The sequence below is a fragment of the Ictalurus furcatus genome, chromosome 6, assembly GCF_023375685.1.
Source record: "Ictalurus furcatus strain D&B chromosome 6, Billie_1.0, whole genome shotgun sequence".
NCBI classification, from domain to species: domain Eukaryota; kingdom Metazoa; phylum Chordata; class Actinopteri; order Siluriformes; family Ictaluridae; genus Ictalurus; species Ictalurus furcatus.
In genome coordinates this window covers 31399360-31422676 of record NC_071260.1, presented here as the reverse complement: position 1 = coordinate 31422676, position 23317 = coordinate 31399360, and the positions used below count along the sequence as shown (strand labels likewise).

Sequence of the window (23317 nt, the reverse complement as noted above, 5' to 3'; positions counted from 1 at the left end):
AATGAGGACCCTATTCCTATATTTTGCCTAAGGCCCCCAAATCACTAAATCTGCCCCTGGTAGGTGTTTGAATATAGTCTATATATAGATTATCTTCACTTTCAAAGAATATCATTACCGAATTATAGAATTATTAGATTTACATTTATGAATAAAACATTTTAGCCATAATAAGAATTAAATTAATGGCAAACTGTCAACATGGATTGTTCTTGCAAAGTTACAAAATGAACCATTTCTATCAATATCTTTTTTTAAAACTAACAATGAACTCGTTAGTCGAATAGCATCTGTGAGTAATTTTAAAAGACATTTCCTTAACCTTTATTATTAAGTAAGTATTTATATGTTAATATTATCATATCTTTTTTTTGTTGTTGTTTTTTTTTTTTTTTGAAACTTCAAGGACATTTTACGAACTGATTCCAGAAATGAACAGCATTAGCAGTGGAAACAGTTTCTCCCTGAAACAGCCTACGGATATTCATGTTGCTCTTCGTAACTGTGGGACAGAAGCAGATATGACCCACTGGAGGATTTATTGGGTTCAAAAAGACATTATGGGTAAAATTACTCCAGAAATGACTGTTTCTACCTGTGGTGCCTTGATTTTTTACGGCTGCTTTGGCACTCTGTTACTTAGTGCAGCTGTTAAATTTCTAGTAAACTCGAACATAAAACTATATATATATATATATATATATATATATATATATATATATATATATATATATATATATATATTGTAATGACTGTCGATTAGGTTTAACCATCTTCCTTTCATTTACTGTTTTCATTAATTTATTTTTAATGCGTTATCTCTTGCTTGCATTTCCTCCTTATAGGAATTGTATGGTACGTAACCCTTTACCTTTTGTCCTTTATATTTTACTATTGTTTTTATACAATTTCTATTTATTACTTTATTTATTTACTTACTTGCTTTCTTCCCTCTCTTCATATGTATGTACATGATTGTTCTCACTTCTTCCTCTGGTTGTACATACGAATGTTTTGTTGAATGCTTCTTAATGCTTTCCTGAAGGTGTTTGTAGAATTTTGTGTACAATTTGTTTATTATATATTTTTGAATTAAAAAAAAAAAAGAAAAAGAAAAAAAAAGAAAAGTAAACTCGAACATCATAAAGATTGGTGCAGCCCAGCTGATGGCCCCGCCCACTCAGTGACTGCACCGCCCACTCATGAACGGTCACGCCCACTCTGAACCGTTCCACTCTGCACGTTTACCAACATGGCGGCGCAGACAGACCGCGGAATCCCTTTAAGCGCAGTAAGTAAACGATACGTTATAACTTAAACGCTAACTGTACTGTATATCGATACCGGATAATGTGTAGTCCGTGTGGAATTAAATATACGGTCATACATGCCTGTGCATGCCTACTCCGGTACATATACATGTTTACATACACCGCCATTATTTATTAACTGATCCCACACCCACAAGGTAATTCAGTAACATAACTTTGTTAAAGGACATTGTTTAACAACAAGTGAAAATTCTGGTCATAACACTACGACCCTGGAGTTGGCAGATTTGTTATTGAAACTGTTCCAGCCCACCTTAAAACGCAAATCAAGTGGAAGTATGTCGCCGGTAGATGGCGAAAATTACTAAGTAATAGATCGTGTGAGCGTCTGTGCACAAAATATAAATATTCCTAAACTTTATACGAGCAGTGGGACGCACTGACATTACCTGTATTTGTTTAGGGCTTTAAATATCCGTGTAGTTTTCATATTTTTTATATAAACCGGAAGTGCCCGTGGCGTACATTATAAAGACTGGAAAACACGCTTCTTCTTCTTCTTCCTTGTACCGCAGTTGGCATCCAAATTGTTGCATTACTGCCACCTACTGTCTGTCTCTAACATAGTCCTTGTTAACTAGATTCATCCTTCCAGTCCAGTCCTCCTTAGGAAATTAATCCAATATTCTCAACCTTGAACATTTCTACATTCTATTGTACTTTTTAATATTGTACACTCTCATATCCCATCCTTCATCTCTTCCCTTTCTTGTGAATATCTCCTGCACGACATAACGATGTATTTAACAGTCTCCTCCTCCTGACATTCATCGCATATGAATGTAGAAATGTAGGATGTTTTCCTATGATATGTAGAGTCTTATTTAGCTTGCAATGGCCTGTACTTAGTCTACATATCATAACTTGTTCTTTTCTTTTAGTTGCGACGTATTAAAATGTTATCCCTGGTCTGTTCAATCCATTCGAATGCAAGTAATATAGCATATAATTCAACTGTATATACATTTAAGCGGTCAGATGTTATTTTGTTGACTCCCATTTCATATATAACGACGAATACCGCAGATCCCGTTGCGTCTGTTTGTAAATGCGTCTGTTTGACCCATCTGTAAATGCTGTCTTTGTACTTATAATGCTTGTATTCACAATATTCACCGTTATATCTATACTTTATTTTTTTAAACACTAATTTTTAAAAGCTCTAGATCAACCTTTGGGTTTTCCAGTAGCCAAACTGGTTTATCAGGCCACACCACTGTCTCTGCAAATTCTTTATCCTACACTTGCATTTCGTTTGCTATTAAATCGCCTTTATTTCTCTTCTCCTTTTCTCAACATTTCGGTAATACCTTTTTTTAGGAGATGGTTATCTCCATGTCTCCTTAAATCGATCCAATAGTTGGTTGTCACTTGCCTTCGTCTTAACCACAAGGGCATTTCACCTGCCTCAACCTGAAGTACACATACTGGGGAAGTTCTGATTGCCCCAAAGCATATTTTTAAAGCATGTGCTTGCACAATGTCTAATTCAGCTCACACCGATTTTGCTTCTGATTCATAAACGATACAACCATAGTCTATCTTAGACCTTATTAGATATATATACATATATATAAAGTTGTAATACTTGCTCTCCATTCTAACCCTGTAAGACACCGAATCACATTTAGTACTCTTTTACATTCATTAAACTGTGAAATTTATATGTTCTCACCACTCTACTTTTTTCGAACATACTCCCATTTATTTTCAGCTTGCATTCCTTGCCCTCCTTTTTTATTTGTAAAGACCATTACTTTTGTCTTCTCCACTGAGAACTTAAATCTCCACTTTTCATCTTGCCCGATTCCTTCTTGCATCTTCTTGCTTATATATTCAACATTTCTACATCTTTTTTAATACTGCTCCGTCATTGGCAAATAAGGACCTCCCCATATCCACTGCAAAGTGTAAGTAAATATTAATCGTTATGGAGAATAAAGTTGGACTAATTACACTCGCTTGTGGTGTTATATTGGCTTGATGTATCTACCCCTATCTTCACTACCTATATATTCCTTCCTTTTAAGAACTCCATGATCCAGTCGAACATTCCTTATTTCCTCTTCCATGATGTATCACGTGATCCACTGTGTTTCTTCCTTTTCAAAATCCACTTCGACATCCAGCCGTTATATTTCTACTCTCTAAGAAATACATTAGTCTTTCATTTATCATGCTTTCCATTATTTCACATACATGTGGGGTTAATGCTAATGGCCTGTAGTTCCCAGGTCTACTTGCGTCTTTCCCAGGCTTCCTTATTGGAATAATTACTGCTTCTTTCCAGCTTTGTGTCAATTTTCCGTCCTCCTACAAATTGCTCTTTAAACTATCCTAAATGCTTTATTCCTTTTATTTTTAGTTAATTTACTACATCTTTAAATTTGTCATCCCACCATGGTAATGCTTTCTTTTTAATTCTTCCTTTACTCTTGGGAACGGTCTGCGCTGCCACCAATATTATTATACCTTGCTTTATTTTGTTGTCCAATGTTTCCTTGTTCATTTGGACCTTATAAATTAGTTTTTAAATGTCCTAATATCCTACTTTCCTCCTGAAACGTTTCCCCAGTTTGCCTTCCCATGAGTCCACTTCTCACTTATGCTACCTGTGTATTTATTTGACACCATTGAGGATAATGATCACTGCCTACTGTTCCTTCTTGATACACCGACCAATCACATATTAACATCTATTCTTGTTATTTCATTCACCATTATTTAAGCACACGGAATTCTTCTCATCTAACATTTATTCTACTATTTGACCGTTATTGTCTATTCGATCACCCTACACATGATATCTCCTGACTTGCTTGCATCCGAAGTTATTCATTTAGTTCCTCACACTACAATCCTTCAATCCATTATACCTTACAAATCCAGAATGTACCTCTGTGGGTATCTCTGTCTCCTTTTTCTCTATTCCTTTTGTCATTCTTTTTTTGACACTTTTTACTGTACTATGGGGCGGCTGTGGATCAGGTGGTCGAGCGGGTTATATACTAATCGTAGGGCTGGCAGTTTGATTTTCGGCACATCTGTCTCAGCATACCGAAATGTCCTTGGGCAAGACACTGAACCCCAAGCTGCTCCCGATGGCAAGTTAGCGCCTTGCATGGCAGCTCTGCTACCATTGGTGTGTGTGTGTGTGTGTGAATGGGTGAATGAGAACCAGTGTAAAGCGCTGTGTAGAATTGACCATTTACAACATCCCCCCCCCTCCCCCCATTATTTCTCTATTATTAACATTGATGTTAATCACCCCTTTGCAACCATCAAACCTCTTTTCTCCAACGTTGACGCCCTTTTGGACCTTAATTTTTCCAACATTTCTCATCTTCCTGCCCTTCTCAATTTGATCTTCATTCTTACATCCAATTAGCAAATTTCCATCTCCTAGAATCCTTGCATCTTTCACTTCTCCTGTCTGTCCTCTGATGATTTTTGTTCATTTAATCGGGTCGACTTTCTTAATTCCTCTCTCTCCTTCAAATCTAACAACTCTATCCAGTCCTTCCTTCCTTCTATTTTCTCCCTCTTCACTTGCTTCACTTTCTGATTCTCCTATGCTAGATGCATCTTTTTTCTTTCTTTTCCGACTTTTCCCTTCCCTTCCCCACGCTTTCCCACTCACTTGCCCTCCTCTCATCTTATGCATTACAGACCATGCTATTAATCTCACAATCCGTCTCTTTCCCTGACATTTTCCCCTAGGTTTGCAAGGAACTTTGTGAAATTATTGTTCCGGACCTATACAGTTTTACAGTTGACAACAATAGCCATCTAATAATGTTTTATCAGGTTTACTTCAGTTTTGAGGTTTTTTTTTTTTTTTTTTTTTTTATATATAAACATTCTAGAAATGTTCACCTACGAGTCACCTATGAAGCTCGGACGCAGGTATGCTGGAGTCAAACCAGCGTCCTGTTGCGTTTCGTTATAATGGCCGTACCACTTTCTTATAACAATGACTGAGAACGTTTATTTTACTGGACTACTGTCCAGGTTAAATTGCTTATTTGATAACGTTTACAGCATTTAGCAGATGCGTAATCCAGAGCAATTTATAGAAGTGCTTTGGGTTCTCTGATCAAAAACCCATTCTCATGCTGGTTCACAAGGATAGGGACTAAGAATACCATGGAGAGAATTATTTGAAAACTAGTTATTTTATATTCAGTGCTAGTACTAGTCAGCAGTGCTAGAGGCGCAGAGGGAGCATGGTGCAGTGCGGGCTGTGATAAGCGTTTTAAGGTCGATGGGTGCTGGTCCATTTTTGGCTTTGTAGGAAAGCTTCAGTGTTTTGAATCACAAGAAGCCAGTGGAGGGAGCACAGTGATGGGGTAGTGTTGGGAAAGTTGAAAACCAATCATGCAGCTGCATTCTGGGTCAGTTGCAGAGGTTGAATTGCATGCAGAGGCAGACTTGCCAGGAGCATGTTGCAGTAGTCCAGTCTGGAACTGACAAGGGACTGAACAAGCACCTGAGTGGCCTGTGTGAATAGAAGTGGACAAATCGTTCCGATGTCGTAAAGGAGAAGTATGCACGAGCATGGGAGTTTATCAGTGTGAGAGGAGATGGATAGTTAGTTGATTGTCCATGGTTAACCCAAGGTTGTGTGCAGCGACAGAAGGTGAGATCTGAGCGTTCTCCAGGGAGATCACAGGATCCTGCTATGGGGATGCATCTCCTGGAATAAACTGCAGTTCCGTTGTGCTGGGTCAGGTTTCAGCTGATGAGCTGCCATCCATGATGAAATGTCTGTCAGGATCAAGAGTATGTAAAGGAGGAAAGGTGATGATAAGAGTGTCTTCCACATATAACCTCACCAAGAGATTGGGTATTGAGGGAGAACAGAAGAAGACAAAGCACTACCCCATTGTTCATTTCGAGTTACAATAGCTTTTACTTCTGCTTTTCAGTCTTTACTCTCATCGTTGTCTTGGAGGAAGGCCAAGAATTTGCAGAAGACCAAACTGGGGAGAAAATGCATATATTTATTTACATATTTTTAGTTCCTGCTTGGTTTTCCAGGAGTGTTTTCTTTACAGAAAAACTAACTAAATAACCTCTGGTCAACGTTCCTTGTTCCTTGTTGTGATATAACCATAAGATAACATTGTATTTTAAAGTTCCCTGTACGTTTTGGGAATGGTGATGACATAATCTCAATAGCCGTGTTAATTGAGAAATGCTAGCGTTGCACTTATCATTTAGACACACAGAAAATTAGCGTCTCTCAAGTGTATTTCTCTTTAAAGAAGTATGAAGTTCATGTGTACAAAAAGCTCCACCAGTTTCTGCTATTGCGTAAATATCTCCACTTAATGACAACATTGTGTCTCTATAGAAGGTGTTTTTAAGGTGGACCGGAAAGTAATATGAAACCTAACTTCAGCGTTATGGTTTCCTCCTCTGAGTCTCAGTTTCACTTCATCAGTAATGAAACTGATCACTGGAAGTGTGATTTATACGACTCAACAAGTTTGAGCTCATTGTTATTAACCATCAAAATGTGAAAATGAATGTAATGTGATGTTTTATTCATCACCGCCATCTTATAAACTTTAGTAAATACCAATAAGAGACTCTTAAATTGTAATATCCCTGACTTAAAGTGTAAATTGTACCACTTAAGTTTAATTAAACTTAATTAACTTTTTTTTTCTTTTCCCCTTTGAGGATTTTTTTTTTGCACTATGGGCTTTAACTCTAACTTTGAAGACACACACACACACACACAAACTCAAATGCTGCCCGTGATATGCAGTATCCCCAGTCACATACCTGATGGAAAGAGAATGCATTAGCGATGCATATCAGTAGTAATGAAGAAAACACAACGGGGCGTGTTGTTACAGGAAAATGATCAGTCACTGGGCGGAGTGATATGCCTAGCGATTAGTGGAGATCAGCACTCCAAACTGAATTATGTTCAGTTACAAACACATCCTGAAATATTTATTCTTCTTACACATTGAGCTTTTATTTTTAACCATTTATAGTTACATTTAATGTTGTTGAACATCCATGAAACAACATAGTTCCTGTTATTACCTACATTTATGGCATTTGGCAGATGCCCTTATAGAGAGCGACTTAGAATTATCACATTTTTTTAAACAATTGAGCAGTTGAGGGTTAAGGACCTTGCTCAAGAGCCCAACAGTGGCAGCTTGGTGGTGCTGGGATTTGAACTCACAACCTTCAGATCAGAAGTCCAATGTCCTAACCACCGAGCCACCACTTCCCATTATGTTATAGCAGCAATAAACTGTTGTTCTCTCACCCGCCCCTCTTTTTTTTCTTTTTCTTGAAGTAATTAATAAGACAAAACACGCAGCTTGTTCCCATGAGAAACAGAAAACTACAAAGCCTTCTGTTCTGAAGACGCTTACTCGCTCTTACAAGGAACTAAAACCCAGGACTCGTTCCATAACTGCTAAATAAACACTTTTTTGATTCTACATATTTCTTTATTAAATAACATTTCTTATTAGTTTTAGGTTATGTGGAAGGTTTAGGTTTTAGGTTATAGAAATGATATACTAGAACGAGCGTATTAATCTGGTAAATGGTGCACTTATATAGTGCTTTTATCCAGAGCGCTTTACACTGTGTCTCATTCACCCATTCACACACACACACTGACTCACACACACACACACACACACACACCAATGGTAGCAGAGCTGACATGCAAGGTGCTAGCTTGCTATCGGGAGCAACTCAAGGTTCGGTGTCTTGCCCAAGGACACTTCGGCATGTGGAGTCATGTGGGCCGGGAATCGAACTGCCGATCCTACGATTAGTGAACATACACAAGATTTTGACTTGTGGTGGCCAGAAGTATTGTGAAATCCCTGCCGTTGTAGAAAATGATTCAACAACCTTCTGACCAATCAGAATCTGTTAGGAATGAGAAGTGATTTTGTTATTGGACAGTCTTGGTAGTAGAATATGTAGTGTTAGGATTCAAGCATGCAGAATAGTCTTACTGATGATCATTTCTTTGCAATATACATGATATACAGAATGCCCAAATTATGATTATACTTAGAGGTGAGTAGGCTCTGAAAGGTTACAATTGATTTTATACAAAATGTACATGTTTATATAATTAATACAGAATTTAATTACTATACCCAGTTACGTAATATTGGCTTATTAAATCATAAAAATCACATTGTTTGATTTCTACTTCAGCTTAATGGTTTAACTTTGGAACCGTCGAAACATTGCGACCTGCTCGACTTGTTTCTTTATTATTCGTCAAATATTCAACGTTATGTGTCAAGGAGTGTAATTAATACTGATTTATTGTCATGCGATGTTTCCCTGTTTCAAAGGTTAGTCCACGTTATCTGCATACAAACTCTACAAGCCACACTGGGCCCTTCAGCGCTATAGCAGAACTGATCGGTGAGTCACATTCATTCCAGTTGTTTTATTACTCCTTATATGCCTGTTTGAACAGGTTCCTACTGTTATTCACATGTATAGTAATGAGTAGTTTGACCTTGGTGTTATTTAGGATCTGCTTTATTGTTTTAGCACCTCTATCCCTATTTCTATTCTCATTCATTCACATCATCTTCTAGTTAAAAGACATGTAATCAGATGAAATTATATATACATATATACTACAGGGCAAACCTGAACGATGTTTAGTCTGTACAAATGCTCGTACTACCTTTGTAGTTGTTTGGGAATTTGTAAAGGAACCAGGCGGAGGTCATGGAGGTCCGTAATTTATTTCTGGCTGAGTTGTTTGGATTTTTCCTAGGTAGGGCCTTAAATACAGTGTGTTTCCAGTTAACTCCTAATTATGACAATTGCCCAGGCAGAAGCTGAATCAGTGCTTCTGGAATCACTGATTCATTTGGATGAATTGGATAAATTAGGTGTACCAAACAATCATAAAACAAAGAAGAATTATTAGAAAATGAGGATCCACTCAAACAGTGTCACTCAGTCATTCCTTTAGAAAACAGCAGAACCTGATTTGCAGCATGGCAAAAAAGAAAAAAAAAAAGGTCAGCTGTGGTCAAACTTATGCAAATTAGAAACGAGAACTGCGTAGATCCAGGCATGACTCATGGTAGGCATCAGGATTTGTTTGTTTTGGGGTTTGTTGCATTTGTCATATGCTTTTCAGATCTAAATAGGAATCCAGACAGTCCTGGAACTGGGGAACAGGCAGGTAGTATCAGTGATCAGTATCTGATTTTTCCTGTTTTTTCCCCCTATTGACAGACAATGCTTATGACCCAGATGTCAATGCGAAACAATTCTGGATTGATAAAACAGCAGTCAAAGGCCAGGACTGCCTCATCTTCATGGATAATGGAAATGGCATGGACTATGACAAGATGCACAAAATGCTCAGGTAGGAGTGTGTTCATGAAGCCTGCGTTGTCCTTCAGAGGGGAATTAGATCATCCAAATCAGTAACTCACTTTAACTGCAGATGCAATAATATCTGATATAGTTTTTCCTTTACTGATGATATTTTTTTAATCAATTCTTTTTATACAATGACATGTATCCAATCACTCTCTCTCTCTCTCTCTCTCTCTCTCAGTTTTGGCTTCAGTGATAAGCAGACAATAAAAGGCCATGTTCCGGTGGGTCTTTATGGTAACGGTTTTAAGTCGGGCTCCATGCGCTTGGGGAAGGACGCCATCGTGTTCTCAAAGAAAGGCGACACCATGTGTGTGGGTCTCCTGTCACAGACTTACCTCGACAAGATAAAAGCACAGAATGTCATAGTGCCTATTGTCATGTTCACCAACACCGGACATATCCTTTATGTACAGTAGAGTAGAGCTGCAACTAACCATTATTTTGAAAATCGATGAATCCGTCGATTATTTATTCGATTGATCGATTAGTTGGGTAAAACTGCCAACTTTTATTTTACTGTTTTTTTTTTTTTTCTTTTCTTTTTCTTTGAAAAAACATGTTATTTCACGTTCTGCCCGACGTTGTCCTTCGAACACTGTGGAAATTGAAGGCTATGAAAAGGATATTAAATGTATTTTAAAAATATTAACATTATATTTTGAAAACAAAAAAACAACTGATTGTCCACAAGCTTTAAAGCAGAAGTTATATCACTATATTAAAAACGCTAAAAAAAAAAAAAGAAAAGAAAAACAAAAGCACTCACTAAGTGTTAAGTGCTAAGAGGTTGAATCTTCTGCAGTAACACACACATTCACTCATTTGAACACAGTAGCATTTTACTTTATTCTGTAAATGACACTTCTTACATTTATATACAATTACATGTTATAACTCACTACAGTTACCGCTCTCATAAATACACACTTACTTTAGTTTCTAAATAATGCTAAATATAGCATCAAACTACATATCTGATCAAAATGAATATTTTAGTCAGACTTATTGCGCTTCACTTCTATCACGTGCTGTTTGATTGACGCACAGGTGTGGACTCGCGCTCGTTCGGTGAAGTTTAACGGAGACTCGCTCGCTGTCAGGACGAGACTTTATGTATTATGGAAATACTGGCGTGACTTTCTAATGTTTACAGATAAGGATATAAAAGTAAACGTCATTTTTCAGCCATGTCTTATTCATAGAAATGCGTTTTTCACTGGCGGGGGTTATCCACAGTGACATCACTGACCCGACTAATCCATAACGACATTCGTTGTCATTTATTTTAATTATCGATTTTATCGATTAGTTCTTGCAGCCCTAATGTAGAGAGACTGAAACAAGTATAGATTGGATAAATGAGCGGATAGAAGCTTTGAGCAGGAAATTGCTAGAAAAGAACTGTTTGTTTACCAATATAGAACAAGGAAGCTCAGAAATAGAAAACAGTAACTGCCGATAACAAAGTTCTCACCCTATACACTGATATCAAGGCCCCACTTATGAATATTCTAATGATACCTGAGAGTTTAAAAGTTCTGTGCAGTTTGGTCCTTAACTTCTCTCTTCACTTAGTGTTGCACAGGAGTATACGGAGTGTCTTCAAGATATCCTGACCTATTCTCTGTTTAACACTAAGGAAGAACTGCTGTCTGAGTTCACCGCCATTAATGGCCCATATGGCACCAACTCCACTGGAACTCGCATCATCATCTGGAACCTACGCAAGTAACCACGATGAATGAAATAGGGGAGAAAGAAATAGGGGATGAAATAAGGAAAACTGGATAGGGAGTACAGAGGCACTGTAGTTCAGATCTTTATATCATGTTCGGTTTACAGAAGTGATGATGAATACATTGTAGACTGCACTGATTGATAAATACTGAAGAGCTTTAACAGGAGTTCAATCGGACATCATTTTTTATACCATCGTATCGTTCCACTTACAGTTCAGATATGTTTATAGTATTATATAGTATTTGGTTGTTTATAATTTGTGTGTAGCAAGGATACTATATACAAATGCCATGTGCTGTTCACTGGGTTTCCTAAAATTAGCTTTGTTCTTCTGCAGAACGTCGTCAAATGAATCGGAATTTGACTTCACGAAGGATCGCTATGATATTCGGATCCCCTATGACGTTAACGAGGACACCAAAGAGCCAAGCAAGGGGCCGGAGCATGGGATGTCGGCACCTGATAGCGAATATTCACTGCGGGTGAGATGTGTTGTAAATCTTTATGGATGACCATCAAAATGCGAAGACAACCTGGGCGTTCTATAGCGTGAACAAAAATTGGACACTGCAGGCTTTTATACTGATGCGTGCCTGCAAGAGGACCATATCGATAATGTCCAAGGCTAACTGACTATTAAAATCGTCCATTTTCACAGTTTGGGAGCTCATTGAGATAACAGTGCTGGTCAGCACTTGATCACGTGTGTGTGTGTTTATTTTTCTCTTAAATCAGGTATACAGCAGCATCTTGTACCTAAAGCCTAGAATGCAGATTATTATTCGAGGGCAGAAGGTGAAAACTCAGCTCGTCGCCAAAAGCCTAGCCCACATCATCAAGGACACGTACAAACCCACATTCTTTGTATCCTTTTGACAAATATTAGATGCCTATTTAGAGTGTGTTATAAACATATTTGTTGAATGAGTAAGGTTTGGTTACTGTATAGTGAAACAGAGTTCATGTGTTTATGCCATGATCCTTAAGTCTTTCTCTCAGAAAAAGGGAATTAAAATCATCTTTGGCTACAACACAAAGAGCAAAGAGCACTACGGATTGATGATGTACCACAAAAACCGCCTCATCAAAGCCTATGAACGTGTCGCCTGCCAGCGCAAGGTGAGGATCGTGGAGTTTGTGTACTTCCTAACGTATAGGTATAAAGACAGCACCGTATTTTTAAATAGGAAACATCTGGAGTACTTTCTTAAAAGTAGGGAAGAAACAAGAACGCTGTATAACTACAGTGATATCTTAGTACATCTTTAGTGGTTGTACTGTATGTATAGTTTAAAAATGCTCATCTGAGCTTCTGAGGCGGCAGTGCAACCCGCTGCGACGCCATGCCGCCCACCATGCACCACAGTCTACAGTTATTTTATGAAGTAAACCTCTAAACTTAGACTCTTAACGAAGGAAACATCTATGTTCTTTCATCTCTAACGTATAGTCACAAGGTTTACAGTTTTTGTGTTATTGTGTTACCAGGCCAACAGTACCGGAGTTGGAGTGATCGGGGTGATAGAATGTAACTACCTCACACCAATGCACAACAAGCAGGACTTTGAGAATACAGAAGTGTACAGGTGTGTATCTGAATAATACCACCGTCATTTGAAATCGAATGTTTTGTTCCACGTGTAATGGGATCGTTGTACACGTGTAGATGCCGATACACGTGGGTATCGTTTATTGCTGTAATCTGTCTTGTTGACGTTTTGGAAGGGAAGACGCGTGACGCATGGTTTAAATAGTGTACATGCAATGGTGAGCTGAACAGACAGTTGGGGCTGGTGGTTACTAGATTGGCAAGGTGACGTGTCGGACCACCCAGACTGGGTTTGGGTGTGACAGGATTTGACACTAGTCCCCTCAAAATGCACTTTTCCCAGAAACTGATGTCCTTCTTGTACTCACGCCCAGCCAAGGGATTAGGAACCAGCATCCTGAGGATGAAGACATGTAATTAGATTCTGTACGTTTGAGGGAGAGCTAGTAGAGTCCACTCACCTTGGTAGCTGTGGCAGTTACTCCTCATGAACTGTGGGTGGTTGCCAGACACAAAGACCAGAAGCTTTCATTAGGTTCTCAAGGCTCTGGATTTGATAGGGGGCCTTGAACCATAGCTACCCACCCCTTTGCTTTCCTTCCACACCAAACCCAACCCCCCATGTTTGGGAATAAATACACAAGTTACTTGATTAGCAAATGATGAAATAGTTCAACCATGTAGGTAACCAGTTATCAACTTTCAGAAGCCTGTAATCTCATCTCATTAAATTTCCTACCTTCTGCCTTCTGTGTTGCTAAGATTCTGTTTAAGCAGGTTGTTTGCCATAATGATATCTCAGAGAACTTGAGTATGGATTAATGCCCCCATCAAATCCAGAGCCTGGAGAACTTTATGAGAAATTTTGGTCTTTGTGTGTCTTATGTCTAACTACCACAACCACCAAGGTGCGTGGACTCGCTTCCATCAGTGGGTAGCCATTAGCGCTCCCTCACTCATGCAAAATCTCATTCCATGTCTTCTTTCTCAGGATGTTGCTTCCTACTACCTTGGCTGAAATACACAATACATAGACCACTACATCTAATGCATTGTAAGGTTTTGTATCGTAACTGGTATTTTTTTACTGCTTCATCTGCTTATTATTCTCTCGCATGTCTATAGATGACAGATACTATTTATTTTACTGCCTTTTGCAATCCTGTTCACATACTGTGAATGCACATATTCCAGTATCTACTGTACCGTCAAGATCTGCACTTTCCCTACATACTTACTAGGCATACCTACAAGTTCCCTAATATATCCTGCATAGGTTATATATTTATTATAAATAAATATATTTGTAAATAATCTTTCCCTTCCCCTCTTTCTTCCTCTCTTTCCCCTTATCTTCTCATATATATATATATATATATATATATATATATATATATATATATATATATATGGTTTTGTATTGCACAGCTCTCTGAGTCTCTGAGCCACACACCAAGCATTTCAATGTACAACTGTACTAAGTAATAATGTAATAAGTAAAGTAATAATAAAATCTGGTTAAAGTTTTTTATTTGTCTGTGCAGGAAAACCATACAAAGTGTAGGTAATAAGCTTGAGGAATATTGGAAGGAAGTCCGCCATAGACGTCAGAAAAACCCGAATTGCAGCGTACCTGTTGAAGATGTTGTGTGAGTAAACACACGCACACAATTGTGCTTAGGTGGTCATCCTAAAAAAATAAAATAAAGTTTACAAGTTCACGGATACTTGATTTGGATTAATCACTCAGGGTGCAGGGGAAAAAAAGTTAATAGTGACTTGTACTATGAGTATTGGCACATCAGTGACAAAATTTATATATTGTCCGATTAACACATGCAAACACTGATGTTTTAAACTTAAATGACAGGACAAGCTTAAATATTCCTGCCTCACAGCTGCAGGGTCTGTGGTTTGATTCTGAACTGTTCTCATATCTCAGAAACATGCCAGTAGGGGGATTGGTGACTTTTTAAAATTGCCCCTAGGTATGTCTGTATGTATTTATGCATGGTGCCCTACCATGGACCCGTGTCCCATTCTGAGTTGGATCCCACCTCACATTCAGTGTTCTTGGTGAACATATAAAAGAGAAGTAGCAATGGAGTGCACTTAAACTGCAGTTTTGCCAGATTTTGTCACTTTCTGCGAGCACTTTGCTGCTAGGAATATGTAAATAATACTGCATACTACGCAACGTTTATGACTTGCATGTGGATGCTTTACGCTGTCATTCCTACACACATGTTTAGTACTACGACGGTTTCTGAGCTGTTGCACCAGGATGCACTATGGGAAGAAGGCAAGCCGGATCTCAATCCGATCGAGCGTCTGTGGGATGTGCTGGACAAACAAGTCCGGTCTGTGGAGACCCACCTCGCAACGTAGAGGATTTAAAGGGTTTGCTGCTAATGTCTTGGTGCCAGATACCACAGCACACCTTCTGAGGTCTTGTGGAGTCCATGCCTCGACGGACTCGGAGCTGTTTTGGCTGCGATCCTGTGTGGAATAAGCGGTATGGAAAATGGGTGGATGCATGGATGACTTTGACCATTGGTAGTTGTTGGTGCCAGGTGTGCAAGTTTGAATATTTCAGAAACTGCTGAGCTCCTGGGATTATACACAGAAGCATCTCAGTATGCACAACACATCGAAACTTGAGGGAGATTACATCGACAGAGGACTACAACGAAGTCCACTCCTGTCAGCCAAGAACAGGAATGTGAGGCTACCTTGGACACAGGCTCACTGAAACTGGGCAGTTGATTATTGGGGGGAAAAATGACTAGGTGAGGTTTATGAGAATGTGAGTTGGAGCATAAAAGAGCTGTATGTTTGTGTGGTCTTTCAGGAAGCGACCCGATCAAAGCTGGGTGCAGTGTGACGAATGTCTGAAGTGGCGAAAACTTCCTGATGGTATTGAGACTACATTGCTTCCTGATAAATGGTTCTGCCGCATGAACCCTGACCCCCAGTTCAGGTGTGTTTGTGTCTGTATAAGCCTGTGTATGTGTATTTGTACATGTTTCCCTGTGCCCGTGTGTGTGTGTGTGTGTGTGTGTGTGTGTGTGTGCAGGCATATACAATAAAAAAAATCATATCATAATGCTGCACGTTGTGATCACAGTTGAAACTATATGACCAAAACTATTTGGACACCTGACCATCACAGTCATTTGTGGGCTGTAGCATTAATATTTCCCATCACTGGACCTAAGAAAGTCTATCCTGTTCCTGCCCCTGTGCACAAAGCAAGCTTCATAAATACATGTGTTCATGGCTGGCCTGCATAGAGCCCTGACCCCAACCCCACTAAACATCTGTGGGATGAATTGGAACGTCGACTGCACCAGGCCTCCTCGCCCGACATCGGTCCTTGACCTCACTAATGCTCTTGTGATGAATAAAGACAAATCCCCATGCTCCGAAATGTAGTGGCAAACAGTGGATTTTATTATAACCGCAAAGAAGGGGATAGATCTGGAATAGGATATTCAACCAGCTCATATTGGTGTGATTGGTCAGATGTCCACATACTTTTGGACATATAGCGTATATTAAAAACCGAGGCCGTGATAAGTCACGTGGAAAGCTCGGACAGCGATAATTTGTTCAAAAGTGTTTTGTTTTTTATATATATGCTATATACCATAAAAATCTATATGTGTCAGCTTCCTCATGTGAGTGCTTCGTTCTATCAGGACTTGTGCAGTTGTAGAAGAGCCTGAAGATTCGGATGATGAAAATCCACGATACCAGAAAACCTACAAACAGCTGTGAGGAATGAATCCTGTTATTTGCGATAAGGATTTCTTTTAACATTTATCTTATAATGTTATATATAATCTTGTATATGAATTTTTAAACAGTGAGAGACATCAGAAGTTGCAGAAGGAGAAGAACAGACAGCAGGTGATGTCCACTTTGTATTAAGTTTTAACTTGAGTTGTCAAGATAGTGTTTCTTTTGTTCTCTCCCTGTACAGATCCAGTAATGCACTGCATTTTCTAGCTGACATTTGAGCTCCATCTGAGCCACGAAGCAACCGTAGAAATCTGAGTGATTATAGATCGGGCCTTAAGAAATCTTCATTTTAATGATTTATTCTGTGTGTTCGCTTAATCTCCATGTGGGTTTCCTCCCACCTCCCAAAAACATACCAGTATTTGGATTCGCTGTTATAAATTACTTGTAGGTATAAATGAGTGTGTGAATGTGTGTGTGCGCGTGGTGTCCAGCGATGGACTGGCAACCCGTCCCGGGTGTATTCCCACCTCACACCCGTTGTTCCCGGGATAGGCTCCGGAACCACAGTTAATTATTCTGCCAGCATTAATGAGAACTGAAATATGTTACTGTTACAGTGCTTATTCTATAATAATCATGATTACTAACAATTATTATTTGTTTTTATTATATCGACTGCGATGGTTGAACAATAAACTGAGTGGTGGTGCGTCTATTTCAGATGGAGCAGGAGCAGAAAGAGGCAGGGAAGTTGATCATAGCTCTGGCCAAAGAAAATGCCCTGTTAAAGCAACAGCAGGACGCCGTTCTGAACCAGCTCAAACTTGGCGTGAGTCTATTTCAGAACTAATACAGCATTTCCAAGACTTTTCAAATGGTACATGGTCTGTAGTTATATAGCGCCGTTTAACCTTAGCGGTTCTACAATGTGCTTTACACTGTTACTCATTCACACACACACCAAGGTGCTAGCCTGCCATCAGGAGCAACTTGGGGTTCAGTGTTCATGTGGAAGCGTGTGGGCCGGGGCTTGAACCACCAACCCTGTGATTAGTGGAAATCCCGCTCTCCTCTCTTCGCCCATTTTCATTTCCCAGTTTACCCACACTTCAGAAACTTCTTAGTGCAGTCTATGGTAATTGCACGCATAATGCTATAAGAGCTATTTTAATTTAAAGAGGGAGTCTGAGTGAAATTACATAACATTTACATTTTTTTAAGTCTAGCATTGTCCAAATATTAGGGAGGCCTCCCTCACTTGCTGGAAAATAAATACAGTTAAACATTATACAAAACTGTAGCACTTTGTAAGCACGGATCACTTTTATTAATAGGCACTGTTTCAAAGAGATTATTATAACAGATATCTCAGACAGTCAGCGAGTTTATTGTGTTCAGGTTCTTTTACAGAGACATCCGCACTCACAATAAGGTATTTACATGACAGTGTAGGAACTGCTTGTATAACTCTCTCTCGGTCTGAACAGGGCTCCACCCCAGGAACGCCCAGCACACCCCTCAATTCCCATCGCCAAAGACATGCAGGTGAGGACCTGTTTTCCCTGTCTGTGTATATACAGTATGTTTCTGTATTTATTGGATACAAGTATTACCTGTGTGACTCTATCGTTGACTCTACAGGCTCCAGATCTCCTGATAACATTCCAGTTATCACTCATGTTACGTCTCTCTCGAATATTTCAACAAGGTAATGCCATCTCTCGATCACTCCGTCTGTCTCCTGCTCCTTCACAATAACATGGTAGTAAGAGCACCTGAATGATTTAATTTCCCCTTCATTTCAGGAACAAGAGACCTTTGGGCCCAAGCCAAGAGAATGGAGAGAAAAAGAGAGCCAGATTTAGAGATGGTTTTGACAACAACGCAGCAGGTAGTCCTTCAACATCCACAGCCTCACCTGAGGTCTGTTCCTCACAAATTGTATTCAGTCTTGATGCTGATGATGATCAAGCAGCGTGGAAAGATAATGAAACGACAACAAAGGATGATGACGACGACATTATGATCATTGAGAGCAGTAGCTCAGCTAGGCCAAACTCAGCAACAGGAACGTTTAACATTGCTAATGTAAAGTCAGAGCGCAATGTGAGTGAGGAGGAGTCGGAAAAACAGATGGAGTGTGTTGACAGTCATACCATTGTGTCCATAGAGACAACAGCGGCAGCTCCGCCTTCTGTATCCTCCAGTGAAGTCAGCATTGGAACCCAGACTCAGCAAAACCCAGTTGTGAAACAGGAAGAGGGGGATTCAGAAAGGAAGAAAAAAGAAAAGTGGAGCAATGATGGAGAAAGCTGTAGCAATCGTTTGGAATCAGAAAAAGATACAAAGAAAGAATTAGAGTCTCATAATGAGGAACTGAGAGTACCAATCCTAGAAGAAGAAAACCAAGAAAGAAACAAGACCAAAAGTACAGTAAAATCAGAAGACCTAAGCCTCCCAGTTAGTCAGACTTCAGCAATATCGGAAAACTCAGTTCTTGATGTGTTGGCGTTCCAGAAACAGCATGACAAACTGCTGGAAATCCTGGAGGAGACGGCAAAGGACCAAAATGAGAACCACGCTACATTGGAGGAGCTGAAGAAAGAATTGCTGGAGCTGACACAAAGCACGTTAAAAAAGGAGTACAGCCACCACAGCACACAGACCAGCCCAGACGAGGCACAAGACTACAAAGAGCTATACTTGAAAGGCAAAGACGAGCTAAAGCAGCTCCAAGATGAGCTCAGTGAGCTGAAGATGGAGAAAGAAGAGGGGAAGAGAAAAAGCCAGGAAGCTTCATTAGAGTGTGATGATGATCTGGCTTGTCAGATTGACCTTCTGTTAAGGGAACTGGACCAGAGAAACAAGGAGCGAGAAGAGCTGAAAGATAAGGTGAGTGAACGAAAGCCTGATGTTCTTGATGTTGTTGTATGAAGATCAGTTACCAATCACTTTTCTAAATAAAAAACAAAAGGTTAGAACAAAACCGTTTCCTCTTCTAGGCTCAGCAATTTGACACCATAATGAAAACAAATTTCTCCAAATAAATAATTAACAGTGGCAATAATTAACAGTAACATTTCACGCGTCATGTTTTCTTGCTGCAGTTTTTATTTTGTCCTTCCATTTCTAAAAAAATATAAAATCCTTACACACAGGTGGACAGTCTAGAAAATGAGAAGTGCAATATACTGACATGCTGTGAGAGCCTGCAGAAAGATTTCGAGGAGGTAAAGAGAGAAATTGAAAAGACGAAGGTACGTGTAGAAAATCAAGGGGTCCAGACAGATTTTCCTGTTTCCTCACATGAAGAAAGTGCGACAACTTCATCAGGAGCCTCCAACTCTGGAAGAAGTACAGACTTTGGTACACAGCAGCATGAGACACAGGACATACCAAAAATTGGACAAGAAACCAGTAACCTACAGACATACAGGTAAGACCTCTATTCCAGAACACATGCATAATGATACAGTGTGTGCAGTTCAAAATTAGCCACAGTCCTGATCTAAAAAAACATGAACTCAAATAGAATTTCTCTTCTTTTTAGCCTCAGGTTAAGAGAACTCCGACAAAAAGTGGCGCGTCTCCTGGTCACCTTCGTCCCTGCACTGGACCTTGAGCAGGTGAATTACGATTGCGAAGTCATCGATGAAATTCTCACTCAGGTTATCGATGAGATCTCCCCTACAGAACCAGCCTTTACGTAGGAACAGTGGTGACCAGTTGAGCACTGGTTCTTTTTACATCATTGAATTTTACTTGACAAGACATTAAAATTTTTATTGTTTTACTGTATTTTGTTTGGATAAGTGTCTTGGAAGTTATTGCCACTTTACGACTACAGCCTGAGGAATGTTGGAAATTGATTGAGATTTAATTTTTTACCATAAATTAAATTATAATTAGATTGACTTTTTCTTTTGTTGCTTTATAAATAAACGGAAAATAATTGTTACATACATTATTATTGTTAGCATTCTTATATACTAGACTGCAATCATGCAATATTTTCTAAAAGATTTTTTACTGATTCACCACTGCTTCTTCCTCATATTGTCATGTACTGTTTTTGTAACTATATATTTGTAAATGACGGCTTTGAACACTTTTGGTGTTTAAATAAACAAGAAATAACTGAGTGTTTTCATGTATAGTTCTTGTGGGAATAAAATTAAGGCACAGGAATACACGAGGGTAACAGAGTATGTAGTTTATTGAGGATCACTATCATACACATATTCTGGGGAGGGAATAGGTCTTGTAGGAGAATAATTTGTAGGTGAAAGGTCACATGATGTGTTTGTCATCATCAGAGGAAAGAATAAACGGGCCCTCCACAGAAGTTATGGGAAGAAATTGAGCTTCAGTTTGAGTGGAAGCATGAACATAGGTCACCGATGGAATGATACGATAAGTAGCAGAATAAGGAAACCCTGTGGGTACAGGTGAAGAGCAGAGACGTTCCAGCAGAGCCAGTTGATGGCGTATATATTCACCCAGGCCTGTGAGATTGAGCAGCCGAGAGAGAGAAAGTCCAGCTGCAGGTGGGCGTTGATCAGCTGGATGGAGATCAGAGAGAAAGGACAAAAATTAGATAAAACAGTAGTGGTAACACTTAAAATATATTCACATAAATACATGTACAAGCACGTGCAAAGAATGTAGGAAACAGGTATCAATACCTTTTTCCAGGTATCATGGAAAAAGCATAGAATTGAAAAAAACACACACATATACTCACAGAATGTCTAAGAAGAACCAAAAAACATATGAACAAACTTAGAATTAGGGAAGAAATATATGTAACATTAAGCAATATAAATATATCTCGCCCATAATGAAGTGATGAAAATATCCAAATTGTTCAGGACAACGGGCGATGAGATGCGCACAGCTCGGTTACCGGAAGTGGGAATGGCAGTAAGGGCCTTGGAAAATGTTTAAAATACCCAAAAGAAAAACATGGAGATAAGGGGATATCCAATGGTTGAAAAGAAGTAAGTTTTTAAGGGGAATCAAAAAAGACATTAATAAAGCATATTGGTATTCCAAAAGAACGAGATAATGGGGCATAACCTAAAGATAAGACTGTATAAATAGGGCATTGAATCTGTGCTTAGATTCAGATTACTTTTGGGACATCTCACGAGGGGATCTCATGTTGTTTTTTGAACAATAAACTGGATTTTTGCTTCTCTCATCTATCTTGTTCATGGCTTCATTTTGATCAGTAAATTGAGGATTATTGTACTGACTAACTACAGGAAATTCAGCAACCTATTCATTTTAGATATGACATTTTGGCGAGCCAGCCAGGAGAGGTTATGGTTGGCGAATTGATCCCATCCAGTGGGACTTCACCACTCCATGGACAGCAGATACTGGCCATATAGGAAAAAGGTAAGCAGACACCTGTTTTATTCAAAGCTCTGCTGTAGTGAACCTGCTGTCTGGGAGGGAGGAGCCAGTCCCCTGTGCACGAGCCTAGAGGTACCTCAAAGATAAATAATTGGATAAAATAACTGAAATCTCTATGAGAACAGTGGATGGGAGAAGTAAAATAAATTAAATTTGGGCCTCTGGTAAAAAAAGAACCAGATGATTATGTGAATGTTTTTTATTGTGCTTCTGTGGTATATGTGTATGTATTCTGAAAAAGTTCAGTTGTAATGAATAAGTGAATAAGAAATTCCTGTAATACCGCTGTTGACACGAGGGTTTGGAACCCCCTCAACAGGGCTGCTTGGAGACAGGAAGCGTGAGGCCTCACTCCCTTGAATATAGCTGCCAAGGTAAGGATCTCGACCATTCGGGAAGGCCCCAGCACGATAATTGTGAATTATCAACTATGACAGGGTTTAAACTAAGTAACAGGAAAACAGACAGAACATGGCAACATCTCAACCTGGCACCATTATACATTCTGTCGTCTTCTCTGTTAGTCCATTCTCCTCTTTACTTCACTTGGCTTGATGTTACGTTGCTTCACGGGACGTCACATTACTTCAACACTTTAACATATGAATGCCGCGCAATGTGCGCAGCACCGCGAGGGATTTAAGTAAACAGTCTCTTGATTGCCGACAGCTGGCGACACTTAACCCAGCTTTAGTGTCCATGCACACTTCAATCACGTGCGCATTCTCAAGCTGCTTGTGCACGTTGTTGCCACAGCACCTTCTGCCGGTGGTACCGTAACAGAACCCCCCTCCAAAGGCGCTGCTCCTGGAGCGCCAAAAAACCCCCTCCAACGGGGGTCCTGGGCCCCTGTGTAATCTGTCTCTTGATGCATTGGAAAACAAGGCGGCCTCCAGCAGACAGGCGGAGCACCACTCCCAGTTGGACTGAAGCTTGGGGCTATGTCCTCAGCGGGACTGGAACGCTGGGCGACGTCCTCAGTGGGACTGGAAGACTGGGCGACGTCCCCAGCGGGACTGGAAGGCTGGGCGATGTCCCCAGTGGGACTGGAAGGCTGGGCGATGTCCTTAGCAGGACTTGAAGGCTGATTGACTTCCTCTGCGGAGCAAGAAAACAG

General features: G+C 39.6%; 1 protein-coding gene across 2 annotated transcripts; it reads left to right on the top strand.

The window, feature by feature from the left end:
- The first annotated feature begins 826 nt into the window (after window positions 1-826).
- LOC128609195 (MORC family CW-type zinc finger protein 3) lies at window positions 827-20921 on the top strand. 2 transcript variants are annotated; one of them, XM_053627666.1, is made up of 20 exons: window positions 827-1291; window positions 8687-8759; window positions 9594-9726; window positions 9922-10139; window positions 11315-11471; window positions 11821-11965; window positions 12219-12347; window positions 12483-12602; window positions 12972-13069; window positions 14577-14681; window positions 15884-16012; window positions 16734-16808; window positions 16902-16944; window positions 17501-17608; window positions 18267-18324; window positions 18421-18487; window positions 18585-18670; window positions 18950-19671; window positions 19938-20215; window positions 20330-20921. In XM_053627666.1, the coding sequence occupies exons 1-20, from the start codon at window positions 1253-1255 to the stop codon at window positions 20487-20489; spliced, it is 2943 nt and encodes a 980-aa protein (XP_053483641.1). In that variant the 5' UTR covers window positions 827-1252; the 3' UTR covers window positions 20490-20921. The 2 variants fall into 2 exon arrangements, with proteins under 2 accessions (XP_053483641.1, XP_053483640.1); XM_053627665.1 differs by having other exon boundaries at window positions 18585-19671.
- Window positions 20922-23317: the final 2396 nt, after the last annotated feature.